This window comes from Archocentrus centrarchus, chromosome 14 (genome assembly GCF_007364275.1).
Source record: "Archocentrus centrarchus isolate MPI-CPG fArcCen1 chromosome 14, fArcCen1, whole genome shotgun sequence".
Lineage (NCBI taxonomy): Eukaryota > Metazoa > Chordata > Actinopteri > Cichliformes > Cichlidae > Archocentrus > Archocentrus centrarchus.
The window spans coordinates 1,286,189-1,310,233 of record NC_044359.1 but is presented as its reverse complement, the minus strand read 5'-3'; the positions used below and the strand labels follow the sequence as shown (position 1 = coordinate 1,310,233).

Here is a 24,045-nt window from a genome sequence, read left to right as displayed (position 1 = left end):
GGCTATGAATGGGTTTTTCAGAGCCAATAATAACCAGAAGGCGTTATGTAGTTTTTGTCAGGTGATTTTTTTGCTGCCAGTTAAGGGGTTAATGAAAGGTTTCCTCCACATCGAAAGGAGCCAGTTGAGGTGGCTCGGGCATCTGATTAGGATGCCTCCTGGCCGCCTCCTGGGTGAGGTGTTCCGGGCATGTCCCACCGGGGGGAGGCCCCGTGGTGGACCCGGGGCACGCTGGAGAGATTATGTATCTCGGCTGGCCTGGGGGCGCCTTGGGGTCCCTCCGGATGGGCTGGAGGAGGTGGCTGGGGAGAGGGAGGCTTGGGCTTCTCTGCTTAGGCTTCTGCCCCCGCGACCCGGCCCCGGATAAGCGGAAGAAAATGGATGGATGGGTTTCAGAACTGGAGTACAATTGTTTTACACGACGAATTGCCCTCCAAAACTGAACCTTAACTTAAACTGTTATATCATGTTGTTCTTGTGTTTATACGCGATGGGCCCCCGCGCGGAAGCCGAGAATTGTTTAGCTAAACGGCCTAAACCGTTTCCCATTCATTCTCTATGGTAGTGCTAAACCACTACGGATGTAATATATTTTTGGCCACTATGACCCTTGTGGCGCTGTTGTGCGTTTGCGATGCGGTACTTCTAAAAATTTCCACTTCGAAACTTTAGCCGAGACAGGACAGTTAACCCACCGCTCGCTACAGCAATCAGTGCCCCGTATTCATTTATTAAAGGTAAGAAAGGATGTTCGAAATAAGAGTAAATCTACACAATGAATATGCAGGTCCAGGATCACAAGTGTTCGTTGTGAATTCATTTACTGGTGCAGTCACGTAAACTAGCGTCCTTCCGTCGCTTGGCTACCATGATCATTCATTAGCTGTGGTGAAATGACATGCTAAATATGAATGAACATGATGTTTTATTTTTTCATGTGTGTTATTAACAGATTGTACTGTTAAAAAAAGCTCGGTGGGTTTCTGACAAAGTTCTGTACATATTTTGCCAACACTAAGAGGCCGCTGTGACACAAAGGTTACTAGTGTAGTGTAATTAAACAGCGTATTAATGGCTCGTAGTGAGATGACACGCTAAATTATGAATGAACCTGCTGCTATTTTTCATTCATGTGTACAGTGATTGTGTTGTAATAGCAAGGAATCAGTGGGCGATATCTGACTAACGTGAGCGATGCTCGCTAATGAATAAACATGATAGGCATATGCTGAAAATCTGCCAGCAATACTTAGGTGCTATGACACTATAGCTACCAGTTTTAGGTTAAGCTTGACTACTGCAACTGACATAAATAATTGTGAATAAACAAATAATCACTCAACCATGAATGATTTTTATTTACAGACAGAATAGTTTGCAATGCCTGGATAAAATACATTTTTATCACAACTATTGTAAGCTAGAGTAAGCTTTCACTAAGTCAGCTGAACCCTGGCCACAGTTTAATAAATTTATTCTCCTGTCAGTGCTCTTTAAAACACTTCTTCTGTCTCCTCACCTTTCTCCTGGAGCTTGCTGTCTAAACCCTACCACAATGTGCAGCATTATTTTTAATTTATTTCTTTTGATAAATTTGTCCTTTTTTTGTGGGGTCAAAGGTCATGTGATTATGACCTGAAAGCTCTGTATTTGTGTCAAAATGATATTTTTAAAATCAAATTATGTTTATTTCTTACTTTTTTTCTATGTCAAGATGCACAAGAAAGTTGTATTCTACCCAGGTAAAACCTGTGTGGTGTTCCGCAAGGGGCCACTCGGATACCTCCTCCAAGACCAAGACAGGTTTTTAACCCCTTAACTGGCAAGGGCCCGGTGACGGGCCGTTTGTAGTCCCTTTTATATGGCAGGCTAGACCCTCCCATTTTTATTGACACGTCATTCGGCCAATCATGTAACTGGCTGCACCAAATCACCAGACAAAGCAACGTGACGCCCTCTGAGTATTATTGGCTCTGGGAAACCCATTTCTTAACATTATTGGCCAAATGAGGTGTCAGTCAAAATGGGCGGGTCTAGCCTGCCATATAAATGCACTTCATTCGGCACGCGGACCAGACGCAGCCGATTAATAGGCTATGAAATGGGTTTTTCAGAGCCAATAATAACCAGAAGGCGTTATGTAGTTTTTGTCAGGTGATTTTTTTGCTGCCAGTTAAGGGGTTAATGAAAGGTTTCCTCCACATCGAAAGGAGCCAGTTGAGGTGGCTCGGGCATCTGATTAGGATGCCTCCTGGCCGCCTCCTGGGTGAGGTGTTCCGGGCATGTCCCACCGGGGGGAGGCCCGTGGTGGACCCGGGGCACGCTGGAGAGATTATGTATCTCGGCTGGCCTGGGGCGCCTTGGGGTCCCTCCGGATGGGCTGGAGGAGGTGGCTGGGGAGAGGGAGGCTTGGGCTTCTCTGCTTAGGCTTCTGCCCCCGCGACCCGGCCCCGGATAAGCGGAAGAAATGGATGGATGGGTTTCAGAACTGGAGTACAATTGTTTTACACGACGAATTGCCCTCCAAAACTGAACCTTAACTTAAACTGTTATATCATGTTGTTCTTGTGTTTATACGCGATGGGCCCCCGCGCGGAAGCCGAGAATTGTTTAGCTAAACGGCCTAAACCGTTTCCCATTCATTCTCTATGGTAGTGCTAAACCACTACGGATGTAATATATTTTTGGCCACTATGACCCTTGTGGCGCTGTTGTGCGTTTGCGATGCGGTACTTCTAAAAATTTCCACTTCGAAACTTTAGCCGAGACAGGACAGTTAACCCACCGCTCGCTACAGCAATCAGTGCCCCGTATTCATTTATTAAAGGTAAGAAAGGATGTTCGAAATAAGAGTAAATCTACACAATGAATATGCAGGTCCAGGATCACAAGTGTTCGTTGTGAATTCATTTACTGGTGCAGTCACGTAAACTAGCGTCCTTCCGTCGCTTGGCTACCATGATCATTCATTAGCTGTGGTGAAATGACATGCTAAATATGAATGAACATGATGTTTTATTTTTTCATGTGTGTTATTAACAGATTGTACTGTTAAAAAAAGCTCGGTGGGTTTCTGACAAAGTTCTGTACATATTTTGCCAACACTAAGAGGCCGCTGTGACACAAAGGTTACTAGTGTAGTGTAAATTAAACAGCGTATTAATGGCTCGTAGTGAGATGACACGCTAAATTATGAATGAACCTGCTGCTATTTTTCATTCATGTGTACAGTGATTGTGTTGTAATAGCAAGGAATCAGTGGGCGATATCTGACTAACGTGAGCGATGCTCGCTAATGAATAAACATGATAGGCATATGCTGAAAATCTGCCAGCAATACTTAGGTGCTATGACACTATAGCTACCAGTTTAGGTTAAGCTTGACTACTGCAACTGACATAAATAATTGTGAATAAACAAATAATCACTCAACCATGAATGATTTTTATTTACAGACAGAATAGTTTGCAATGCCTGGATAAAATACATTTTTATCACAACTATTGTAAGCTAGAGTAAGCTTTCACTAAGTCAGCTGAACCCTGGCCACAGTTTAATAAATTTATTCTCCTGTCAGTGCTCTTTAAAACACTTCTTCTGTCTCCTCACCTTTCTCCTGGAGCTTGCTGTCTAAACCCTACCACAATGTGCAGCATTATTTTTAATTTATTTCTTTTGATAAATTTGTCCTTTTTTTGTGGGGTCAAAGGTCATGTGATTATGACCTGAAAGCTCTGTATTTGTGTCAAAATGATATTTTTAAAATCAAATTATGTTTATTTCTTACTTTTTTTCTATGTCAAGATGCACAAGAAAGTTGTATTCTACCCAGGTAAAACCTGTGTGGTGTTCCGCAAGGGGCCACTCGGATACCTCCTCCAAGACCAAGACAGGTTTTTAACCCCTTAACTGGCAAGGGCCCGGTGACGGGCCGTTTGTAGTCCCTTTTATATGGCAGGCTAGACCCTCCCATTTTTATTGACACGTCATTCGGCCAATCATGTAACTGGCTGCACCAAATCACCTGACAAAGCTACGTGACGCCCTCTGAGTATTATTGGCTCTGGGAAACCCATTTCTTAACATTATTGGCCAAATGAGGTGTCAGTCAAATGGGCGGGTCTAGCCTGCCATATAAATGCACTTCATTCGGCCCGCGGACCAGACGCAGCCGATTAATAGGCTATGAAATGGGTTTTTTCAGAGCCAATAATAACCAGAAGGCGTTATGTAGTTTTTGTCAGGTGATTTTTTTGCTGCCAGTTAAGGGGTTAATGAAAGGTTTCCTCCACATCGAAAGGAGCCAGTTGAGGTGGCTCGGGCATCTGATTAGGATGCCTCCTGGCCGCCTCCTGGGTGAGGTGTTCCGGGCATGTCCCACCGGGGGGAGGCCCCGTGGTGGACCCGGGGCACGCTGGAGAGATTGTGTATCTCGGCTGGCCTGGGGGCGCCTTGGGGTCCCTCCGGATGGGCTGGAGGAGGTGGCTGGGGAGAGGGAGGCTTGGGCTTCTCTGCTTAGGCTTCTGCCCCCGCGACCCGGCCCCGGATAAGCGGAAGAAAATGGATGGATGGGTTTCAGAACTGGAGTACAATTGATTTACACGACGAATTGCCCTCCAAAACTGAACCTTAACTTAAACTGTTATATCATGTTGTTCTTGTGTTTATACGCGATGGGCCCCCGCGCGGAAGCCGAGAATTGTTTAGCTAAACGGCCTAAACCGTTTCCCATTCATTCTCTATGGTAGTGCTAAACCACTACGGATGTAATATATTTTTGGCCACTATGACCCTTGTGGCGCTGTTGTGCGTTTGCGATGCGGTACTTCTAAAAATTTCCACTTTGAAACTTTAGCCGAGACAGGACAGTTAACCCACCGCTCGCTACAGCAATCAGTGCCCCGTATTCATTTATTAAAGGTAAGAAAGGATGTTCGAAATAAGAGTAAATCTACACAATGAATATGCAGGTCCAGGATCACAAGTGTTCGTTGTGAATTCATTTACTGGTGCAGTCACGTAAACTAGCGTCCTTCCGTCGCTTGGCTACCATGATCATTCATTAGCTGTGGTGAAATGACATGCTAAATATGAATGAACATGATGTTTTATTTTTTCATGTGTGTTATTAACAGATTGTACTGTTAAAAAAAGCTCGGTGGGTTTCTGACAAAGTTCTGTACATATTTTGCCAACACTAAGAGGCCGCTGTGACACAAAGGTTACTAGTGTAGTGTAATTAAACAGCGTATTAATGGCTCGTAGTGAGATGACACGCTAAATTATGAATGAAGCTGCTGCTATTTTTCATTCATGTGTACAGTGATTGTGTTGTAATAGCAAGGAATCAGTGGGCGATATCTGACTAACGTGAGCGATGCTCGCTAATGAATAAACATGATAGGCATATGCTGAAAATCTGCCAGCAATACTTAGGTGCTATGACACTATAGCTACCAGTTTTAGGTTAAGCTTGACTACTGCAACTGACATAAATAATTGTGAATAAACAAATAATCACTCAACCATGAATGATTTTTATTTACAGACAGAATAGTTTGCAATGCCTGGATAAAATACATTTTTATCACAACTATTGTAAGCTAGAGTAAGCTTTCACTAAGTCAGCTGAACCCTGGCCACAGTTTAATACATGTATTCTCCTGTCAGTGCTCTTTAAAACACTTCTTCTGTCTCCTCACCTTTCTCCTGGAGCTTGCTGTCTAAACCCTACCACAATGTGCAGCATTATTTTTAATTTATTTCTTTTGATAAATTTGTCCTTTTTTGTGGGGTCAAAGGTCATGTGATTATGACCTGAAAGCTCTGTATTTGTGTCAAAATGATATTTTTAAAATCAAATTATGTTTATTTCTTACTTTTTTCTATGTCAAGATGCACAAGAAAGTTGTATTCTACCCAGGTAAAACCTGTGTGGTGTTCCGCAAGGGGCCACTCGGATACCTCCTCCAAGACCAAGACAGGTTTTTAACCCCTTAACTGGCAAGGGCCCGGTGACGGGCCGTTTGTAGTCCCTTTTATATGGCAGGCTAGACCCTCCCATTTTTATTGACACGTCATTCGGCCAATCATGTAACTGGCTGCACCAAATCACCTGACAAAGCTACGTGACGCCCTCTGAGTATTATTGGCTCTGGGAAACCCATTTCTTAACATTATTGGCCAAATGAGGTGTCAGTCAAAATGGGCGGGTCTAGCCTGCCATATAAATGCACTTCATTCGGCACGCGGACCAGACGCAGCCGATTAATAGGCTATGAAATGGGTTTTTCAGAGCCAATAATAACCAGAAGGCGTTATGTAGTTTTTGTCAGGTGATTTTTTTGCTGCCAGTTAAGGGGTTAATGAAAGGTTTCCTCCACATCGAAAGGAGCCAGTTGAGGTGGCTCGGGCATCTGATTAGGATGCCTCCTGGCCGCCTCCTGGGTGAGGTGTTCCGGGCATGTCCCACCGGGGGGAGGCCCCGTGGTGGACCCGGGGCACGCTGGAGAGATTGTGTATCTCGGCTGGCCTGGGGGCGCCTTGGGGTCCCTCCGGATGGGCTGGAGGAGGTGGCTGGGGAGAGGGAGCTTGGGCTTCTCTGCTTAGGCTTCTGCCCCCGCGACCCGGCCCCGGATAAGCGGAAGAAAATGGATGGATGGGTTCAGAACTGGAGTACAATTGTTTTACACGACGAATTGCCCTCCAAAACTGAACCTTAACTTAAACTGTTATATCATGTTGTTCTTGTGTTTATACGCGATGGGCCCCCGCGTGACAGGCGGGGATACTCACCACTATACTAACGAGGACTGGCGTGGGCCTGTCATCTGCAGTACCTTTTTTAACCACTACGGTGACCAACCCAACGAATGGCGAACCACCAACACAGCAGAACTGTTCTGCGGTCGTCCCCTGCTGGTCAAACTGCAGTACTGCAGCAGGAAAAACTCAGGATGATTTTAGGACAGTTTAGACTTTGACTTCTGAGGAAACAATAAAATGACGGAGATGAAACAATGAAAACGTGTAAATGAACAGGTATGAAAAGTTTTCTGTGATTTGTGTTCTAAATAATCATCTGCAGTTCACTGCGCAGCTGTGAGGCCGAGATAAACAGCGCAAAACAGGCCAAATGCACCGAAATGAAAAAAACGGATGGCTGGATAATAAACACCGGGCGGAGTTAGTGCTGCAAACACCGAGAGAACCCCGTCAGAAAACAGAAAGACAGTAATTGAGTCTGCTGGCTCCACTTACTTCATCCACACCAACACCAACCGTTTCTGTCCCACTGGCGCAGAGCGGCCCATCACAGGCCCGAAAAGGCTGGGGTCGCAGGCTCACGTGACCCTTTCATACACGCAGCCAGTCCTGTGTCTGCGGGCCTGAACCACGTATCACTGTGCTATACGTTACTGACAACTGCTGACTCCTAATGCTCTGATCAATTAGTGAGGTCGTCACAGTCGTAATGACGTCATCTGTTACCATCGTCTGTTAGCTCAGACCCCCCCACCCCAAGCAGCCAGTCGGCAGATGTGGAAGGCTCGAGGAGTTCATATAAAAACTGTTTAATGCGTCATTATGGATTCATTACATCACAGTACAGTAAATCACTGCCACTTTATTAGGTACACCTGCTGGTGGACACTTTTTCTTTCAGAGCAGCTTTAGTTCTTCACAGCTCAGATTCATCAGGCTGCTCCTCAGATTTTGGTCCAACCCACAGCTGCTGCATCCATGATGAGACTCTCCTGTTCCTCTGCATCCCAAGCAGCCCTGCTGGCCTGAGATCTGCTGAGGCCGTCTCAGCGAGGCGAGGCGTTTCCTCCCAGAAAGCTGCAGCTCTGTGAACCCAGAGGTGCTGTGAGTTTCTGAGACTCTCACACCAACAACCATGCCCCTGCCTCATTGTGAAGCTCAGGCTGAACTTCAGCAGGTCTGCTGTGTGATTGGCTGATTGTTAACGAGGAGCTGAAGAAGCGACAGAACTGACCTGGACAGTTTGTGTTTCCTGTTGAGCTCCATCAGCAGCTCCAAATTCAGATGTGAAGGATCTGAGACGAGGTGAGTCAGCACTGACCCCGGCTTTGTTTCTGTTAGACATGCTCATATTTCAGAGACATTTAAACTAAATTAGCCCACAAAACAGTCAAAGGGTAAATTTAAAATCCTGTGACAGGAATGAGATTCTCAGTCTCGTCACTGATTCAGCCCCTGGAGTGCTCAAAGGCAGCTGCTGCTAGAATAACTGAGAGGCTCTGTAACACTGACAACACCACAAACATGGAATTCACTGTTTAAAGGAAACAACTTTATTTCTGACACAGTCACACAGTCTGAGGACTCACAAACATTCTTCTTCTGCTCGGATTAACATGTCGTCTGATGCTGATCAGCTGATCCAGATTCCTCAGCTCTCAGGACTCGGAGTGACGTCACTCCGGGGTCGAGTGTGTAGTTGTGAAGTGTGAAAAACAGGATGTGTTTATCTTGTTTAGGTGCAGTCACTCCTGCATCATTAGTAGCGCAGCACTTACACACTGCAGCAGCAGCTTCGTGGATGCACCACAGTGTCTACAGTCTGCAGTCACTCAGGGAAAGTGGGGCCGCTCCGAAATCCGAGCTGAGGGGTGCTCCAGGTGAGAATTCCCACTTCATCTGGAACCTATGATTGTAATCAGGTCGGCCTCACATGGCGCTGCTCTCCTCCTCCGCCTCCTCTGCTTGGCCCGGCCTCCGGTCTGCTTCCTGTTTCAACCTCCAAACTCCTGCAGGAACACAATCAGAGTCCTGAGGGCTTCATTCATGATGTTAGCCGCTCATATAAACCGGATTCACCCTGCAGGGAATCTGTGTGCTTTTAAACTGAAACTCTGACCAGCTGATGTGCTCAGCATCAGTTACCACGGTGATTCAGCAGGTAAAGAGACTTTAAGGCCGACACAGCTTGCTAACCCGCTAATGTCGCTTTACTGTGACCTTTAACCCTGCTCCAAACAGAAGCACTCCATCTATACACCAGCTATGCTTTAATTATTCTGTCGGCTCAGTTAATATTTCCTACGTCGACTGTGGTCACCTGGAGCAGTTTCAGTGTTTCATCATCAGCTGATTTCAGCCTCACTGACCCATAAACTCATCTGCATAAAGACTGAAACAGCATGAGTCCCATTCACAGAGAGCTGGGCTGCATCACAGCTCTGTGAGAGGGCGGAAGCTGGAGCCTCAGGCCCGTCCTCGTGTCAGAGTCCTCGTGTCAGAGTCCTCGTGTCAGAGTCCTCGGGTCAGAGTCCTGGTGTCAGAGTCCTCGTGTCAGAGTCCTCGGGTCAGAGTCCTCGTGTCAGAGTCCTCGTGTCAGAGTCCTCGGGTCAGAGTCCTGGTGTCAGAGTCCTCGGGTCAGAGTCCTCGGGTCAGAGTATAGGTTAGTGTGAAATCGATAATGGGGGATGTCAGACTGTCACCATCCACTGCAGCACAAACTGTTAACAGGATGTTGTGACCCAGGCCCAGGCGCAGCTCGAAGAGGAAACATGGCTCTCCTGTAGCCCCACGACCTGCAGGAGGCATCGTAGGGGTGGGAGCAGTATATAAGTCAGGTGGGGGTGGCAGACCAATCCCCGGCTATCGAGCAGGATTTTAGTCACACAAACACTGAATGTGAATGTGTCTGAAATGTCTGACTTTCAGCTCTTACAAAAAAAAAATACAGAAATGAAAAGTTCACATTTCTGTAACAACTCAGTTAACTTCTGCTAATTTTATCACTTATGTTTTACTACAATACAGTTCTTCCACTACAGTTAATCAACTTTAACATCTAACTGTATTTAATTCATCTAATTTCTCATGTTTTTTGTACCTGTGGACAAAAACTGACCTCCCCGTCGGGGAATCGAACCCCGGTCTCCGCGCGCGGAAGCCGAGAATTATTTAGCTAAACGGCCTAAACCGTTTCCCATTCATTCTCTATGGTAGTGCTAAACCACTACGGATGTAATATATTTTTGGCCACTATGACCCTTGTGGCGCTGTTGTGCGTTTGCGATGCGGTACTTCTAAAAATTTCCACTTTGAAACTTTAGCCGAGACAGGACAGTTAACCCAACGCTCGCTACAGCAATCAGTGCCCCGTATTCATTTATTAAAGGTAAGAAAGGATGTTCGAAATAAGAGTAAGGGATACTCACCACTATACTAACGAGGACTGTCAGAGGTTACAGTCACACCGTGCAGTACCACCTCTGTCCACGGGACAGCTCTGTGTGTGCGAGTGGCGCTGTTTCACCTTACGCTACATTTCTGCAGGATTTACTACAACAGCTGCAGTTCCACTTTCATCCACAACATGTAAACCTTCGGGACGGTGGCGCTGTTTCACAATTTCGACAAGAAAAAACAAAAACGATCCTAAAAAGATCCGAGTGGAACCCTCCTGCTTCAACACAGGGTAATATGATACACCTGGAGGTGAGACTAGCACCAAACAGCCAATCAGAGGGAAGGAGTGTGTCTGTGTGTGTGTGTGTGTGTGTGTGTGTGTGTGTGTGTGTGTGTGTGTGTGTGTGTGTGTGTACTGACTGTAAGCTGCAGCCAGCACCAGAGCTGGGATGAAGATGAGGGTGGAGGCTCTGACTGTGTTTCCCACAAACACCTGCAGAGTGTTTACCTGCTGCTGCACAGCTGACTGCCAACAAACAAACAAACAAACAAACATGAAAACACACAGAGGCCAGAATTCATCAACAAACATAACAGGAAGTGTTTGGTACCTGAACCAGAGCCACCACCGGCTCTGTGCTGCTGTCCCCTGTGACATCACGTCCTGTGTCCTGGTTGATGTGACCTGATGAACAGAGGATGATGATGAGGATGATGATGATGATGACATTTGTTGGTGTTTATTTCTACAGAGCTGGTGGAGGATATGAGTGATGAAGCTCAGCATCTTTACTAAAGTACACCAACACTGAGCACGGATCAGTTAGCACCTTCCAGAGGCTGCAGGTGTGAGAGGATGCTCAGCACCTCACCTGCACAGTTTAAAAAGAGGAATACCAAATTCCTCTGATAAAATCCACAGATGAGTGACCAGCAGGGGGCGACTCCTCTGCAGAGGTCTGTGAGTCCTCCGCTCAGAAACTGCACTTACTTGCTGTGGTGTGTGGTGCGTTCAGGTCTTGGTTTGAGAGCTCAGAGTTTTCTGTTGCGGCCTCAGAGGGAGCTGCAGACGAGCAGATTTGAAAATGTTACTTTGTTTTTCACAAAAACACCAAAGCCCAAAACAAGTGTGTAAGGAGAGCCTGATGAGTGAACGCACAGCTGACGATGAGGAGGAAGACGGTGAAGGTCTGGTCGTTGAAGAGTCCGGGTACCTGAACCCTGCAGTGATAGAAACCCGAGTCTGACGGCCGCAGGCTTAAGATGGACAGAGAGGAGGAGGAGGAGGCCAGAGAGTACCTGCAGAGGGGAGATGTAACTCATCTTAACAAACACCCATCACAGGGATCTGTTCTTCATCAGCTCTTTATTCTTAGTCTAGGATCACACGAGTGTAGCTTTGCTGCCCCCGTGTGGCCCAAAATCGGGTGCTGCAGGTTGAATCTGAATGAAGCTGCTCGGCTGAACGATGCTGAAGCTGCTCGCTGTCTGCTCGGCTTCACCTGAACTGGACCCCTGCGCCGTGTTTGTGCTGTTGGAGCCTTTTTAATGTAATTATCTGACCAATAACATGGCTGCTGTGGCTTCACTGGACCCAGAGTTCCAGTTTGCTGAAACTCTGGGATTTATTTGGATGTTACAGATCATCAGGTGTGAGACGCTCTCATGCACACTGATTCCTGAGATTTAAAAACTCTGGAGTCTTGATGAACGTGTCACATCTGTGATGTTTTGTAAGTAAAGTCTGTGAGCCGCTGCAGTGAAGCAAACAGGATGTCAGACTCACACCTGAGGCCCGTGCGTACCTGTAGGACTTCCTGTACGTGACGTGGTCTGCAGCGCTGCTGAGCACCGTGTTGTGGCAGGTGAACAGCGAAGGCTTGCCCCTCCCCCAGCACACCTCTGCTCCTCTCTCTTTCGCCGCCTCCGTGCGGCACGGCAGCATCGCCTTCCTCCCGACCCGGCCCACCAGCGTATCCGTGGTGACCGCTGATACACGAGTCGGCGCTGACGGGAAGACAAACGCAGCAGTTTGTTAGAGCTGTGATGACACTGAGATGAGACACGAAGTGAAGTGACTCCTGATGTTGACTCTGATCACAGGCAGGAGCTCTGTGTCCTCCTGGCTGCTAATAAATGATGTTCTGAAGGAACACCTGGCTAAAAGAGGGCCCCTTAAAGGCTCCTGACAATCACACAGTAAAGAGCCACCACAGCATTTAGCCTGTAAATGAAGCTTTTAGCTGCGTCCTGCTGGACACTGACTCATTAAAGGGTTCAAACATGGCTGAGTGTGTGGTTGGTACGACCTGCTCTCAGGTCAGATTTTCAATTCAGTTCAATTCAATTTTATTTATATAGCGTGAAATCACAACAAACAGTCGCCTCAGGGCGCTTTGTATTGTGGGTAAAGACCCTACAATAATACAGAGAAAACCCAACAGTCAAAACGACCCCCTATGAGCAGCACTTGGTGACAGTGGGAAGGAAAAACTCCAGAAAGCTCCAGCAGAACCAGGCTCAGGGAGGGGCAGTCATCCGCCGAACCTTTTTAATCCTGTTTTATTCCAGCTGTTTTATTCCCACTGCTGTTTCTGTTATTCCGATTGTTCAGGATCCAAATCCAGCGGTTTCAAACAAATATCCACCCAGCTGTGAAGAACTGTGACCCTTTAAATGACCCTGACCTGCAGGTTCAGACTCACCTGAGAGGAAGCAGACGGCAGCGAAGGAGTGAAGCAGCAGCGGCAGCATGGTGGTGTTGTGTCTGCTGCAGACTAACGGATGGATGAACAGACAGACGGATGACGAGTCAGATGGTCGAGTCATCGCTGCGACTTCCCTTTTCCACTCATCCAGTTATTTATAGTCAGACTGCTGCCACAAACAGGCCAGAGGTCGCAAAACATGTTCAAGAGCCAAGAGCAGAAACAGACGGGCTGCTGTCCCAGGACCAACCCCCAGGTCTCCACCCTGATGGTCTCCGTCCTGATGCTCTCCATCCTGATGCTCTCCACCCTGATGTTCTACACCCTGATGCTCTCCATCCTGATGCTCTCCACCCTGATGTTCTCCATCCTGATGCTCTCCACCCTGATGTTCTACACCCTGATGTTCTCCATCCTGATGCTCTCCACCCTGATGTTCTACACCCTGATGCTCTCCAACCTGATGCTCTACACCCTGATGTTCTCCACCCTGATGGTCTCCACCCTGATGGTCTCCACCCTGATGCTCTCCATCCTGCCCGGGTAACAGAAATGAGCACACGTCTGCATTCAGCAGCAGCATTAACCTCCTGAAGCATGCTTCCAAATGTACTCACTCAGCAGTCAAAGCTCTAAAAGCCTCTGCAAAAGCCTCAGTTACAGCTTCATCAGGGATACAGTACTGAGCAAAAGTCTTGAGCCACCCCTCATTTCTTTCTATTTTGCCTCCAGGCAGCCAGACCTCACAGTTCTTCAGCTTCCTGAAGGTCTTCTTTGAACTTTGGCTGGTTTTGCACTGATTTTCAGTCCAGTCCTTGTACCTGACATCAGAGGAAGCTCCAATCATTCAAGCATAAAAAGCTCCTGACCCACTACACATAACACACAAGTCAGCAAAGAGCCAGTTTTAAATGGCCTCTTTAGGCTCTTTGTTCCTCACAGCCTGTCACAGAATAAAGTAACACAGCCCTACATCGAGGTGATCCCAAAGAGCTGAAAACATGGCATATCTGCAGCATGGTGTGCACTGTGTGCTAAGAAACCAGCATTGGGACCCTCAGCTGACCCATCTACTCTTCATCAGAGATGGTCTCAGTGGAAGGGTGGCTGTCAGGAAGACGTTCTAAAGGAAGGGAAACAGGGAGGAAAGGCTGAGGTCTGCCATACGAAGAACATCAGCAGCAGGTCTGATGGAGGGATGGATCTGTCAGTAAGTACGGAGGAGGTCAGGAGAGGTCCAGCAGAGGGTGTCTGCAGCCCTCTGTGCAGCACGGTGGAGGCTGCATCTGAGCCGGTGGGGCTGGAGATCTTATTCAGATTCAACTCAAGACAAACGAAATCTGCAGAGCTAGCTGTGAGCTGTTCATTAGAAAGCTAATGAGCTAACTGCTAACAGGTTAGCATAAAACAGCACTGAATGATCTGTGACCTTTAAATTCATTTACTCCACCTTAGAACACCTTTCTGTCTGAACAGGAGAATTCACACAGACTCGGTTCCTTAACCACACACCTGCCAACAGGTGTGAGCTGTTCATTAGAAAGCCAATGAGCTAACTGCTAACATGTTAGCATTCAGCAAACTAAAAAAAAAAAAAACCTGTCAAGCTAGCTAGCTTTGCTCAAGCTAGCTCCTCAACACACCAGGTCTTACCTTCAGCGTCCTCGCTCCAAGGTCAGTGATGTTAGAAATGGCTGACGATGGAAATCGTTGACAACGTAAATCCACGACGCGAACGCAGGTGAGGAACCGTTTGGAGTTTTGGTTTAGTTTCATTTGAGGATTTGAGTTTAGTTTAGATTGAAGGTTTTTATGTTTTAGATTAGTTTGAGGGTTTTTAAGGTTTTTAGGTTTGAGTTTAGTTTAAGAGTTTTAGGTTTGAGTGTTTTGCATACCTTGAGTGGGAGTTGAACCCCCGTCCTGAGGCTCCGGCTCTGATGCGGCGTTGTTCCCTCGTAGACCATCTTCAGCGCTGATGAGCACGCAGCAGAAAACAGCACTGAATGATCTGTGACCTTTAAATTCATTTACTCAAAGTTAGAACACCTTTCTGTCTGAACAGGAGAATTCACACAGACTCGGTTCCTTAACCACACACCTGCCGACAGGTGTGAGCTGTAACCAACAGTAAGGCTGCTTACTGAAGCTCACCTGTGGAGCAGGAGTCCCTGTCAGTGTTTCCTTCATCTGAGCCTCAGCAGGAGTGTGAGGATCAGAGCTCCTGAGCCCGCTCACACATGTCCCGGTCCAGATGCTGCACACAGGCTGCTGTTAGCTCAGCGGGATGTGGCCTGGCTCAGGAGAGCTGAGGGTCAGAGGTCAAACCCTGAGTGTCGGTTTCCTCATTTTTTATCTTCTGTCATAATTGATAAACGCTGTTATGGCAGAAGTGTTTAATGAGGATGGACCTCAAACTTCAGGCCCCTGAAGGTCCTCTGTGGAAGAGGCTGCAGCAGCTCCACCTGCAGTCATGTGATCAGCACCTCTCAGTGCTCCCTGTTTCTGCTCTCTTCATGCACCTCCTCTCCTGCCCAGTGAAGACACCCAGAGGTCAAAGGTCAGTTATTTTCAGCCTCCTTTCTCTCCATCATGATTTTGTGCCACATTCCTCTCTAATCACGGTCCTGCTGCAGGAAATATAAACACTTCATGTATTCATAAATATGTTGAAGGTCAGGAGGAGCAGCTCCCATCATGCACCTGATTGTAGTTTTAAAGGGAGCTGCAGCCCACGCTTCCCCCAAAGTCCCCACTTTAGTGAGTGAAATGAGCAGCTTCAGGCTGACTCTCCACCTTCAATAACTTAATAACTTAAAGGGAAACCAGCAGAGGAACAGGTGGTGTGGTGGTTAATGTTGCTGCCTCACAGCAAGACGGTCCCAGGTTCGAGTCCACCTTGGTCAGAGTGTTCTGTCTGTGTAGTCTGGTTCCCTGCCACCGTCTGTGGGGTTTGGTTCATTAGTTTTAAATTGCCCAAAGCTGTGAGTGGTTGTCTCTCTGTAATAAGGCCCTCTAGCAGGCTGGTGACCTCTCACCCTGTGACAGCTGGGGTAGGCTCCAGCCATCACATCCTCTGGACTTTAGAGTAAAGTTCATGTCCTTCAGGTAGACGTTGATCCTCGGGCCGTTACGGCTCTGTCGTGCTTCTGCGCAGACCCTCGTCTACGTGTTGTAGCTGTTTACCGTCACCAGAGGGCAGTGTCAGCTGTTCTGTGCTGTCATTGGCCCTTCAGCAGCGAGGAGAGTGAAACGGTGAGCGGTGTCCCTGCAGCCGCCGTGTTTTTGGAGCTTTGATGTTTCCTCCTGATGGTGGTGAACTCCCTCACAGCCTCACCCACAGCCTGCTGGGATTTTGGAGAACAGCGTGTTCCCCTCTGTGTGGCTCTGCAGAGGAACACAGCTGCAGGAAGGGAAACTAACACAGAACCGTGAACTCAGCTTTAAATACGTTTTAGAGGCATCGGTCGGGGAAGTCCTGCCGCAGCCTGTTCACACCCGGGCGACAGAAGGCACCATCACAGTGACCTGACTCCCACCGGAGCTGCAGGGAGCATGGAGAGAAGCTGTGAAACAGATGATGGGTGAAGGTCATGAGTATGAACACGAGTGAGATCATGAACACAGACGTGATATTTACTGAGCTCTCTGCAGGATTTATTGATGATGGTGTCACTGCCTGGCCTCCTCCTCCTCCTCCCCTCATCGGTGGTCCTCCTGTTTTATGGAGCAGGTGGATGCTCGCCTCTCTGACTGAGGCCAAACTCAGATTTAATTCATGCAGCCGAATGCGGAGCAGCTGCCGAGATGTTAACAACAACACGCCGCCTGCTGAGGGGGAGGAGGAGGTCAGAGCCTCGTTAACCTGGCGGAGGGAATCGGGTCGACCTTGTTACTCGCTGATGTCACTTTATTAGTGGTTGCCATGGCCACTATGGTGTTGCCGACAGGAAGCAGCGTGTGGTCGCGTGTTTGTTTCTTTTAGTATCTGAGCCGAGCCTCTGGTCTCCATCCGACCCGCTGATCCTGCAGCTGCTGCCATTAAAACACCACAGAAGAAGAAACGGCCAACAAATGATGCCTTAACCTCAGGATGAAGAGCAGCAATCAGCAGAGGTCCCTCAAATATAAATATAACCCATCTTTATTTCCATGGATCAAAAAGACACACAGTGAGCTCTGAACCCACAGCACTGACCACAACCTCACCTTCAGCGATGAAGAGCAGCCAGCAGCACGAAGACCTTTGAGATGAGTTCAAAGGTCACAGATGGCGTCAATGTTGCTTTCATACCTGCAAGTCTCTCCTTCCTCCACGTTCACACTGAGTCTGTGCTGCACATTAAATCTGATTTACATCAGTTAATAAAGTAACTCTGGAAACAGGAAATAGATCAGTGTGATTACTGACGGTGATTAGTCTCAGTCTGAGTGCACTTCCTGTCACTGCTACACTCAGAAATCTGTCAGTGTTTCTTCCTGCTGACCTGGAATCTGTTCCCTTCCCTTCATGTGACTGTTAACTGTCTCCACAGTTACTTTATACAGATCTGTGAGTGACTTTAGTACAGCAGTCTTACAGGGTGCATTTTCAGGGTTTTTATTGTGAAAGGAAGGAACAGGAAGAAGTCATTTTTAAATAAATCAGGCTTGTTAGTGAGGGGGCTCATACACCTATGAAACAATCAGAACTTCCTGAAGGATTTTCACACCTGTGCTGGATCAGTTTTGTTCAGACCTGCTGCTCAGGCTCTGGGATTGACTTCCTGTTTCTGGTCCTCAGTGATGTCACAGAGTTTTTCTTGCTGGTTTTTTGAGGCCGTCAGATCCTTTTTGTGCTGATAATTCTGTAGTTTATTGGTTACATCAGTTCTTCCACACTTTGGACTCAGAAACTCAATCCAGTCCAACTTTATTGACAGAGCACATTAAAGGAGACACAGAGATAAAAGAAAGCAATAAAATCCAACACAGATAATAAAGAACAGGAAAAGACTAAAAAGAGTAATCATTAAACATTAATGTAACAATAAATACAACTGAAAAGAATAAAACAAAAAAGTCACCAAAATGACTCAAACTGACCAGAAACTATTATATTGATTCTGAAATGCCTCAGAGAAAAGGTGTGATCTAACTAAAGCAGGGGTCAGCCTAACCTGGGGAGTGGGGGTGGGGGGTGCAGGTGTCAAAAGCTTGGCCGTCCCACCTGAACAGTAAAGACCGATGAATAGAAACCAATAAAGCTGAAAGGACTAATGAGAATCTTCTTTGTGATCATAATTATATAAAACTGATTCCTTCAGTGGGATCATCAGAAGCTGAAGGAAAAACTGCTGAGACCAAATATGTAAATGAATGAAGCTCAAAAACAGCAATGTGGCAGTGGCACAGTGGGTAGGTGTTCACCTGACAGCTGGAGGGTTGCTGGTTCAAGCCCCTGTCCCTGCGCTGTGTTATATCCTTGGGCAAGACACTTAAACCACATTGCCCAGCAGTAACACGGGCCTCTGACTGCATGACCGCAGATGCTCGTCTCTGGGTGAGGTGATCTGGAACCATCATTTTGTTGTGTGCATAATGACAATGAGTTGCACCTAACCTTAGTGATTGATTGTGTTTGTCCTGTACGGACAGTTAAACTTTCTAAAACTGTTGACATGAGCAGAAACCACGATCTTAATTTATGGTTCATTTTTAGATTAAATACATTTTTAGGCCAAATGAAGGAAACAGAGTATCAATAACTGGATATGAACCATATTCAGATCAATAAATGTGTTTCTGTGTATGATGGTACACGTGTGTGTATGCGCGTGTGTGTGTGCTGGTTCCTGTGTTAATAAAGGTTTGTGACATCATTTTAAAGCCGTTGAGTGAAGTGTGGTGGAGTCAGAGAGCGCGCTCAGTGTGCGTCTCGTTCCTGCTCGAGTGTCCACATTAGCATCCCGGTAATGAGCCGCCGCTCAGACGGAGGCACTCAGCCTTAATGAGCACGTCCACATCAGCATAACATGATTAGCATCGAAGGTGTAGCTGGATGCTAATGTGAGCTGGAGAGGATGAAGAGGGCGAGGAGGAGACAGGAAGAGACACGTTTCTATGACAGCAGGTGTGAGTGAAGAGCAGTCAGACTCATTATTGTTTTATGAGATGGATCTGGACCACCTGTAGACCCCCACCCCTCCCTCCCCTCCTCTGTTAGTACACAGCACAAACACCAGTGTGATGCTGCGGTTACACACATGTACAGACCGCACCGAGGTCAACGCAGCGACTGACCAGCAGCTCTTCATGTGTCCCTGAGGTCCAGCCTCAGACTTTAGCTTAATGACTTACCTGTAAGCAGGAGTCAAACCCACACCCTCTCAGCCACGGCAGCTGTCTGGCAGCTGATCGATGGTACAGTGGATCGCCACGTTCAGCCGTGTTTCTGCACCGGTTCTTGGGCCTCATCTCCAGGACCATATCTGACCTGTACTGTGAAGCAAGTTCAGCAAAGTCTTATCAGACTTCACATAGGGTACGTGAAGTCAGGCTGTGTGGTCGCTCGAAGGTGGTGCTGATGTGCAGCCTGTGGCTGAGAGGGTGCAGCAGTGGTTGGTTTGGCCCTTCCTGTCCTGCTCTGTCTGAGGACACCCTCCATCAGTCTCAGCAGTTTAGCACCACCCCACAGTCCCATGAGGAGATGGTTCACCTCGTGGCACCACCTGTCACAGAGGGCTGAGAGGCTGTTTCCTGTCTTCTTGGTCAGTTGGAGCTCTGTGTGGGTGAAGCTTCCTGAGTCATCTCTGCTGCAGACACAGCACAAAGAAAGAAGGAGCTGATACAGTGAAGAAGGAAATGAAAAAACTGGGACAGTGAAGTCCTCCCCCAAGCATGCTTCATTCAGATGGATGTGGGAATAAACAGCACACCACCTCCACTGGAAGCAGTCACGTTTTCCACCCTTTACCCTGGTATTCCTGGACCCGGTGTTACTGTTATGGTTTTCCTTTCTCCAGCAGTGTCCGGTGTGGGGGCTGCAGGAGGTGCTGCTGCTGGGCAGTGAAAAGCTGCACAGGTTGACCCTCACCTCAGATTTTCTTCATCCTCACCCTGAGACAGCAGCATCTCTTTCTTCAGCAGTTTCGACTGGATGCTCGCTGCTTCATTTCCTGCTGTGATGATGGTGCTGCTGCTAACCTGAGAACATGTGCATCATTATTTCTGTTCCTAAAGAACTTTGTCTAGAGGTTCTGCAACAGTGCAAACGTCTCCACAGTGTGCAGGTTTGAATCCGCCCCTCTTTCATAAGGTGACTGCTCAGGGAGGACATGCACACACAGAAAGACCCCACATTTATAGAGGGACCAAACAGTGAGTTAATCACAGGTATATGCATTAACACACTTCAAGGACTTTCAAACAGCCAACAGTACTCAGGTAGGATTTGAACCTATAACCCACAGCTCAGGAGACCAGCACCTTCTCTATTAGGATACACAAAGCCCACAGTCAGAAAGCCGGTGCTGGTGTGAGGACAGCTGCAGAGGTGGGAGTTCCTGGATGTGTTCACACTTTACACACTCCAACCACCGCACCCTCAGTGGCCTGATGGAAACAGCACTGGCCTCAAATCCCACCTGAGGTACAAGTGAAGGTAAAGAGGAGGAGTTTGGGTTTAGTGTCTGTTTGAAACTCTGCTCGTACCCGAGGCCTTTCTCCTTACTGTAGACGGGCTTTCAGGTAACCGATGATGCTAACAGTCATTATGACACTGAGCATGCTCACAGAGGAACACTGAGCATGCTCAGTGTTCCTCTGTGAACATGTGGGTCCAGCGTTCATGTAGATGATGCTGCAGAGCATGTGTACTCCTAATGGTGATGGCCTGGTAGAGCTTGATAACACTGCAAATACACAGAGGTCCAACCTGCAGCACACAGAAGTGTCACACAGTGAGACGGCCTTAATGGATCATATAATGATGTGACGGTGGATGGACAGCATACATTAGAAACTGACAGATGTGTGCAGTGATGATTTTAATGTTGGTCCTGCTGCAGGTCTCTGATGGGGGGGAGCTGCGTTCAGCCCTCTCTGCAGGCACTCAGGCCGAGTTTACGAGTCAGACTGAAGATTAAATACCTGAAACCTTTTAAAAGAGGAGAGCGGCGCCATGTTTGAGCTGTTTTACTGCCAGCTCTGCTTACAGCCTCTCAGAGAGCTCAGATGGAAACGTTCAAGTGGCCTTTAAGGACCTGAAAGCTCAGAGTGACGTTCAGGTGCCATCAGGATTTTAGAAACACTCATGTTCACACTTTGATGATGTGACGCACACAAAAAAGCGGGTGTTTTGGTTTTGTTGTGCGACATTAAGCACAACAAAAATATATACTGTATATGAGGTGTTGATCAACCTCTTATCAGCCTGAAGGTTAGGCTCCTCCCATCTGTCCATCCAGCAGAGTTTAAATTAGAGCATCAAGCCAAAGAAATAAAGTAACACCAGCTCAGATCTGCAGCTACAATAAGTTCTCACACACACACACACACACACACACACACACACACACACACACTGCAGCACAGAGCTGCTGTAGGAGGTGGAGGCCTGAGGATGTAGCCGAATCTATTTTCTGCTGTATGAACCCACGGAGCGTCCTGCAGGAACATTTCAGAGTTTGATGGTTCGAGTGTTTCTGGCAGGGGCGGCAAAACCGCAACACGATTCAGACCCCCCCACACTTCTTTGGAGGGATGAAGATGTCCTAAAACTAGCAGAGTGTAGGAGTTGTGTATGTGAGCGCACACAGAGGTAATGCTGGAGTTATATAGCGATGTTAGAGTGGATCTGAGCCCTGAGGTCACTCAGAATAAACTGACACTTCAAACAGTTTATTCTCTCAGCCTGTGAGTCATCACATACACAACCTGATATTACTGATTATGGGGCGCGCTGCAGTGTGTACCTGAGCCCAGTGTAATGGAGAAACAGTCACAAATTAATGTTTACCTGTAACCGAGGGGACAGCGGAGCTGCACGCTGTTTCACTTTGACACCAACCATCATGTTTGAGCGCCGCCTCACTCTGACCGAAGAAACACGTCAGTGCCAGAAAGTCTTTGTCAGGATTCAGACGTCTGTCTGTGCAAAATAACCTTCACCTCCATCATTAACCCTCTGAGCTCGGAGTCCTCCTCAGTGAGATCCTTAAAGGTCATGAAATGAAACATGAAGCCCTGACAGGCTGATGAGTTTCCACACGCTGACCCCCGACACATTTACAAACCGCTAGCATGGAGGAACTGTGGAAATGCAGGAAGTTACTCACTTCTTCAGGGGAAGTAACTGACGTAAAAGCACCCAGACAGACACACAGACACACAACACCCCCAGCTGGTTCAGGTCACACTCATCAGCCTCCATGAGTTTTAATTTCCATATTTTACATGATTAGTAACAAACACCTTCATCCACAAAGCAGCAGCAATAAATCAGAAGAATGAGACAGCTGATTCAGCTAACTGTGACTCAGCCGTGGGGGTGGGGTGGGGATTTGACCCTGTGGGGACATTTTGGAGCTTTAACTACAGTTTCCTCACAGACACACTTGACCCTCACACACCGAAATAAGAACAGTGGGTTTTTACTGTTAACAGAAAGGTTTATTTTTCTGTGACTTCACAGAAGTCCTTCATTTCTTACAGTGTGAGAGTCTGACGGGGTCGCCGGTTCACGGCAGCGTTTCTTTATTTCTGATTTTTCCTGAACACATCTCAGCTCTGTGTTTCACCTGTAGCTCATTCAGCAGCAGCTTTACTGGTCGGGTCCTGATGAAGCTGTTTGTGGCCCGTGGAGTGAAACAGCAGTAACTCAGTGACGGGCTCGCTGGTCACAGATCAGGAGAGCTGCTGCAGTCCACTTTAAAGGACTGACCCAAGAAGTCCACGTTATGGTGGAGGACACTGAAACATGGAAATGGGTACGGTTCAGTCGGTGCTGCCACAGTCCGCTCTCACAGAGGTTTAACTCCAGCCTCACAGAGCTGCTCAGGCCCTTGTCCGTATACAGTCTTTCAGGAAGGTGGCTCAAAATGATCTGATAATCTGCTGCTGATTTTAGCCAGATCCATCACCCAGCTCCAGGTTAAAGGTCACTGCGCCCTCACCCAGCTGCAGGTCAAAGGTCACTGCACCCTCACCCGCACTGCCTCAGGGTCCAACAAAAGGAAATTAAAAGAGAAACAAGCAAAGAAATTAAAGAGAGAAATTCCAAACAGGAGTGAAGGGGAGGAGCTTATCTGGATGATGAAGATGAAGGTCCATCTCTGATTTCTTCTTCCTGTGATGATGATGATTTATCATCCAACATCTGTTGTTAGCAGCAGCCTCCTGCAGGCAGCAGTCACAGAGCACACCGCTCCAAAGAGTCGACAAACCTCCGAGTTTCTCTGTTCATGAGGATCATGTGATCATGTGATCAGAGATGCTGTCTCCACAGCAGGTCGATCACGGCGTGTCTGTAGCAAAACAATAAACCCCGAATGTTTCAGACTTTTAGACCTGAGTCAGAGACGTTTCAAACATCTACTGTGTGTAATTACTGCAGATCAATCTTCATGTCATCTGTCTCTCACCCTAACTATACCCTAATAATCAGAGAAAATACTAACTTCAGTCGCTGACCTCAGAGTCAAGAGCTGAAGTTAGCACCACAGGAGGGACGGATACAACATTAACTGTTAATGAACCATCAGCTACAGAGAAATGGTTTTATATGTGGGCAGGGCTTCACAAATCATACCTATGCTCCAGATTTTAGAACTTTAATAAATTTCTAACATCCAGCAGGTTAGCTGCAGCCTGAGACTCAGACTCAGGCTCAGGCTCAGACTCAGACTCAGACTTGGGCTCAGACTCGGGCTCGGGCTCGGGCTCAGGCTCAGACTCGGGCTCAGGCTCGGGCTCAGACTCGGGCTCAGACTCAGACTCAGACTCAGACTCAGGCTCAGGCTCAGGCTCAGGCTCGGACTCAGACTCAGACTTGGGCTCAGACTCGGGCTCGGGCTCGGGCTCAGGCTCAGACTCGGGCTCAGGCTCGGGCTCAGACTCGGGCTCAGGCTCAGACTCAGACTCAGACTCGGGCTCAGGCTCAGACTCAGACTGGTGGTTTTGCCTTTCTCCATAAGAT

The 24,045-nt window shown here is 47.5% G+C and overlaps 1 protein-coding gene across 1 annotated transcript; it reads right to left on the bottom strand.

Annotated features, from left to right (window-relative positions):
• Positions 1-8,694: 8,694 nt before the first annotated feature.
• LOC115791858 (hepatitis A virus cellular receptor 2 homolog) lies at positions 8,695-19,337 on the bottom strand. The gene is made up of 9 exons (XM_030746134.1): positions 19,209-19,337; positions 15,908-16,034; positions 14,768-14,887; positions 11,970-12,171; positions 11,324-11,463; positions 11,156-11,227; positions 10,776-10,849; positions 10,585-10,690; positions 8,695-8,774 (listed from the first exon to the last, which is right to left on the bottom strand). The coding sequence occupies exons 1-9, from the start codon at positions 19,335-19,337 to the stop codon at positions 8,695-8,697; spliced, it is 1,050 nt and encodes a 349-aa protein (XP_030601994.1).
• Between the last annotated feature and the right edge of the window lie 4,708 nt (positions 19,338-24,045).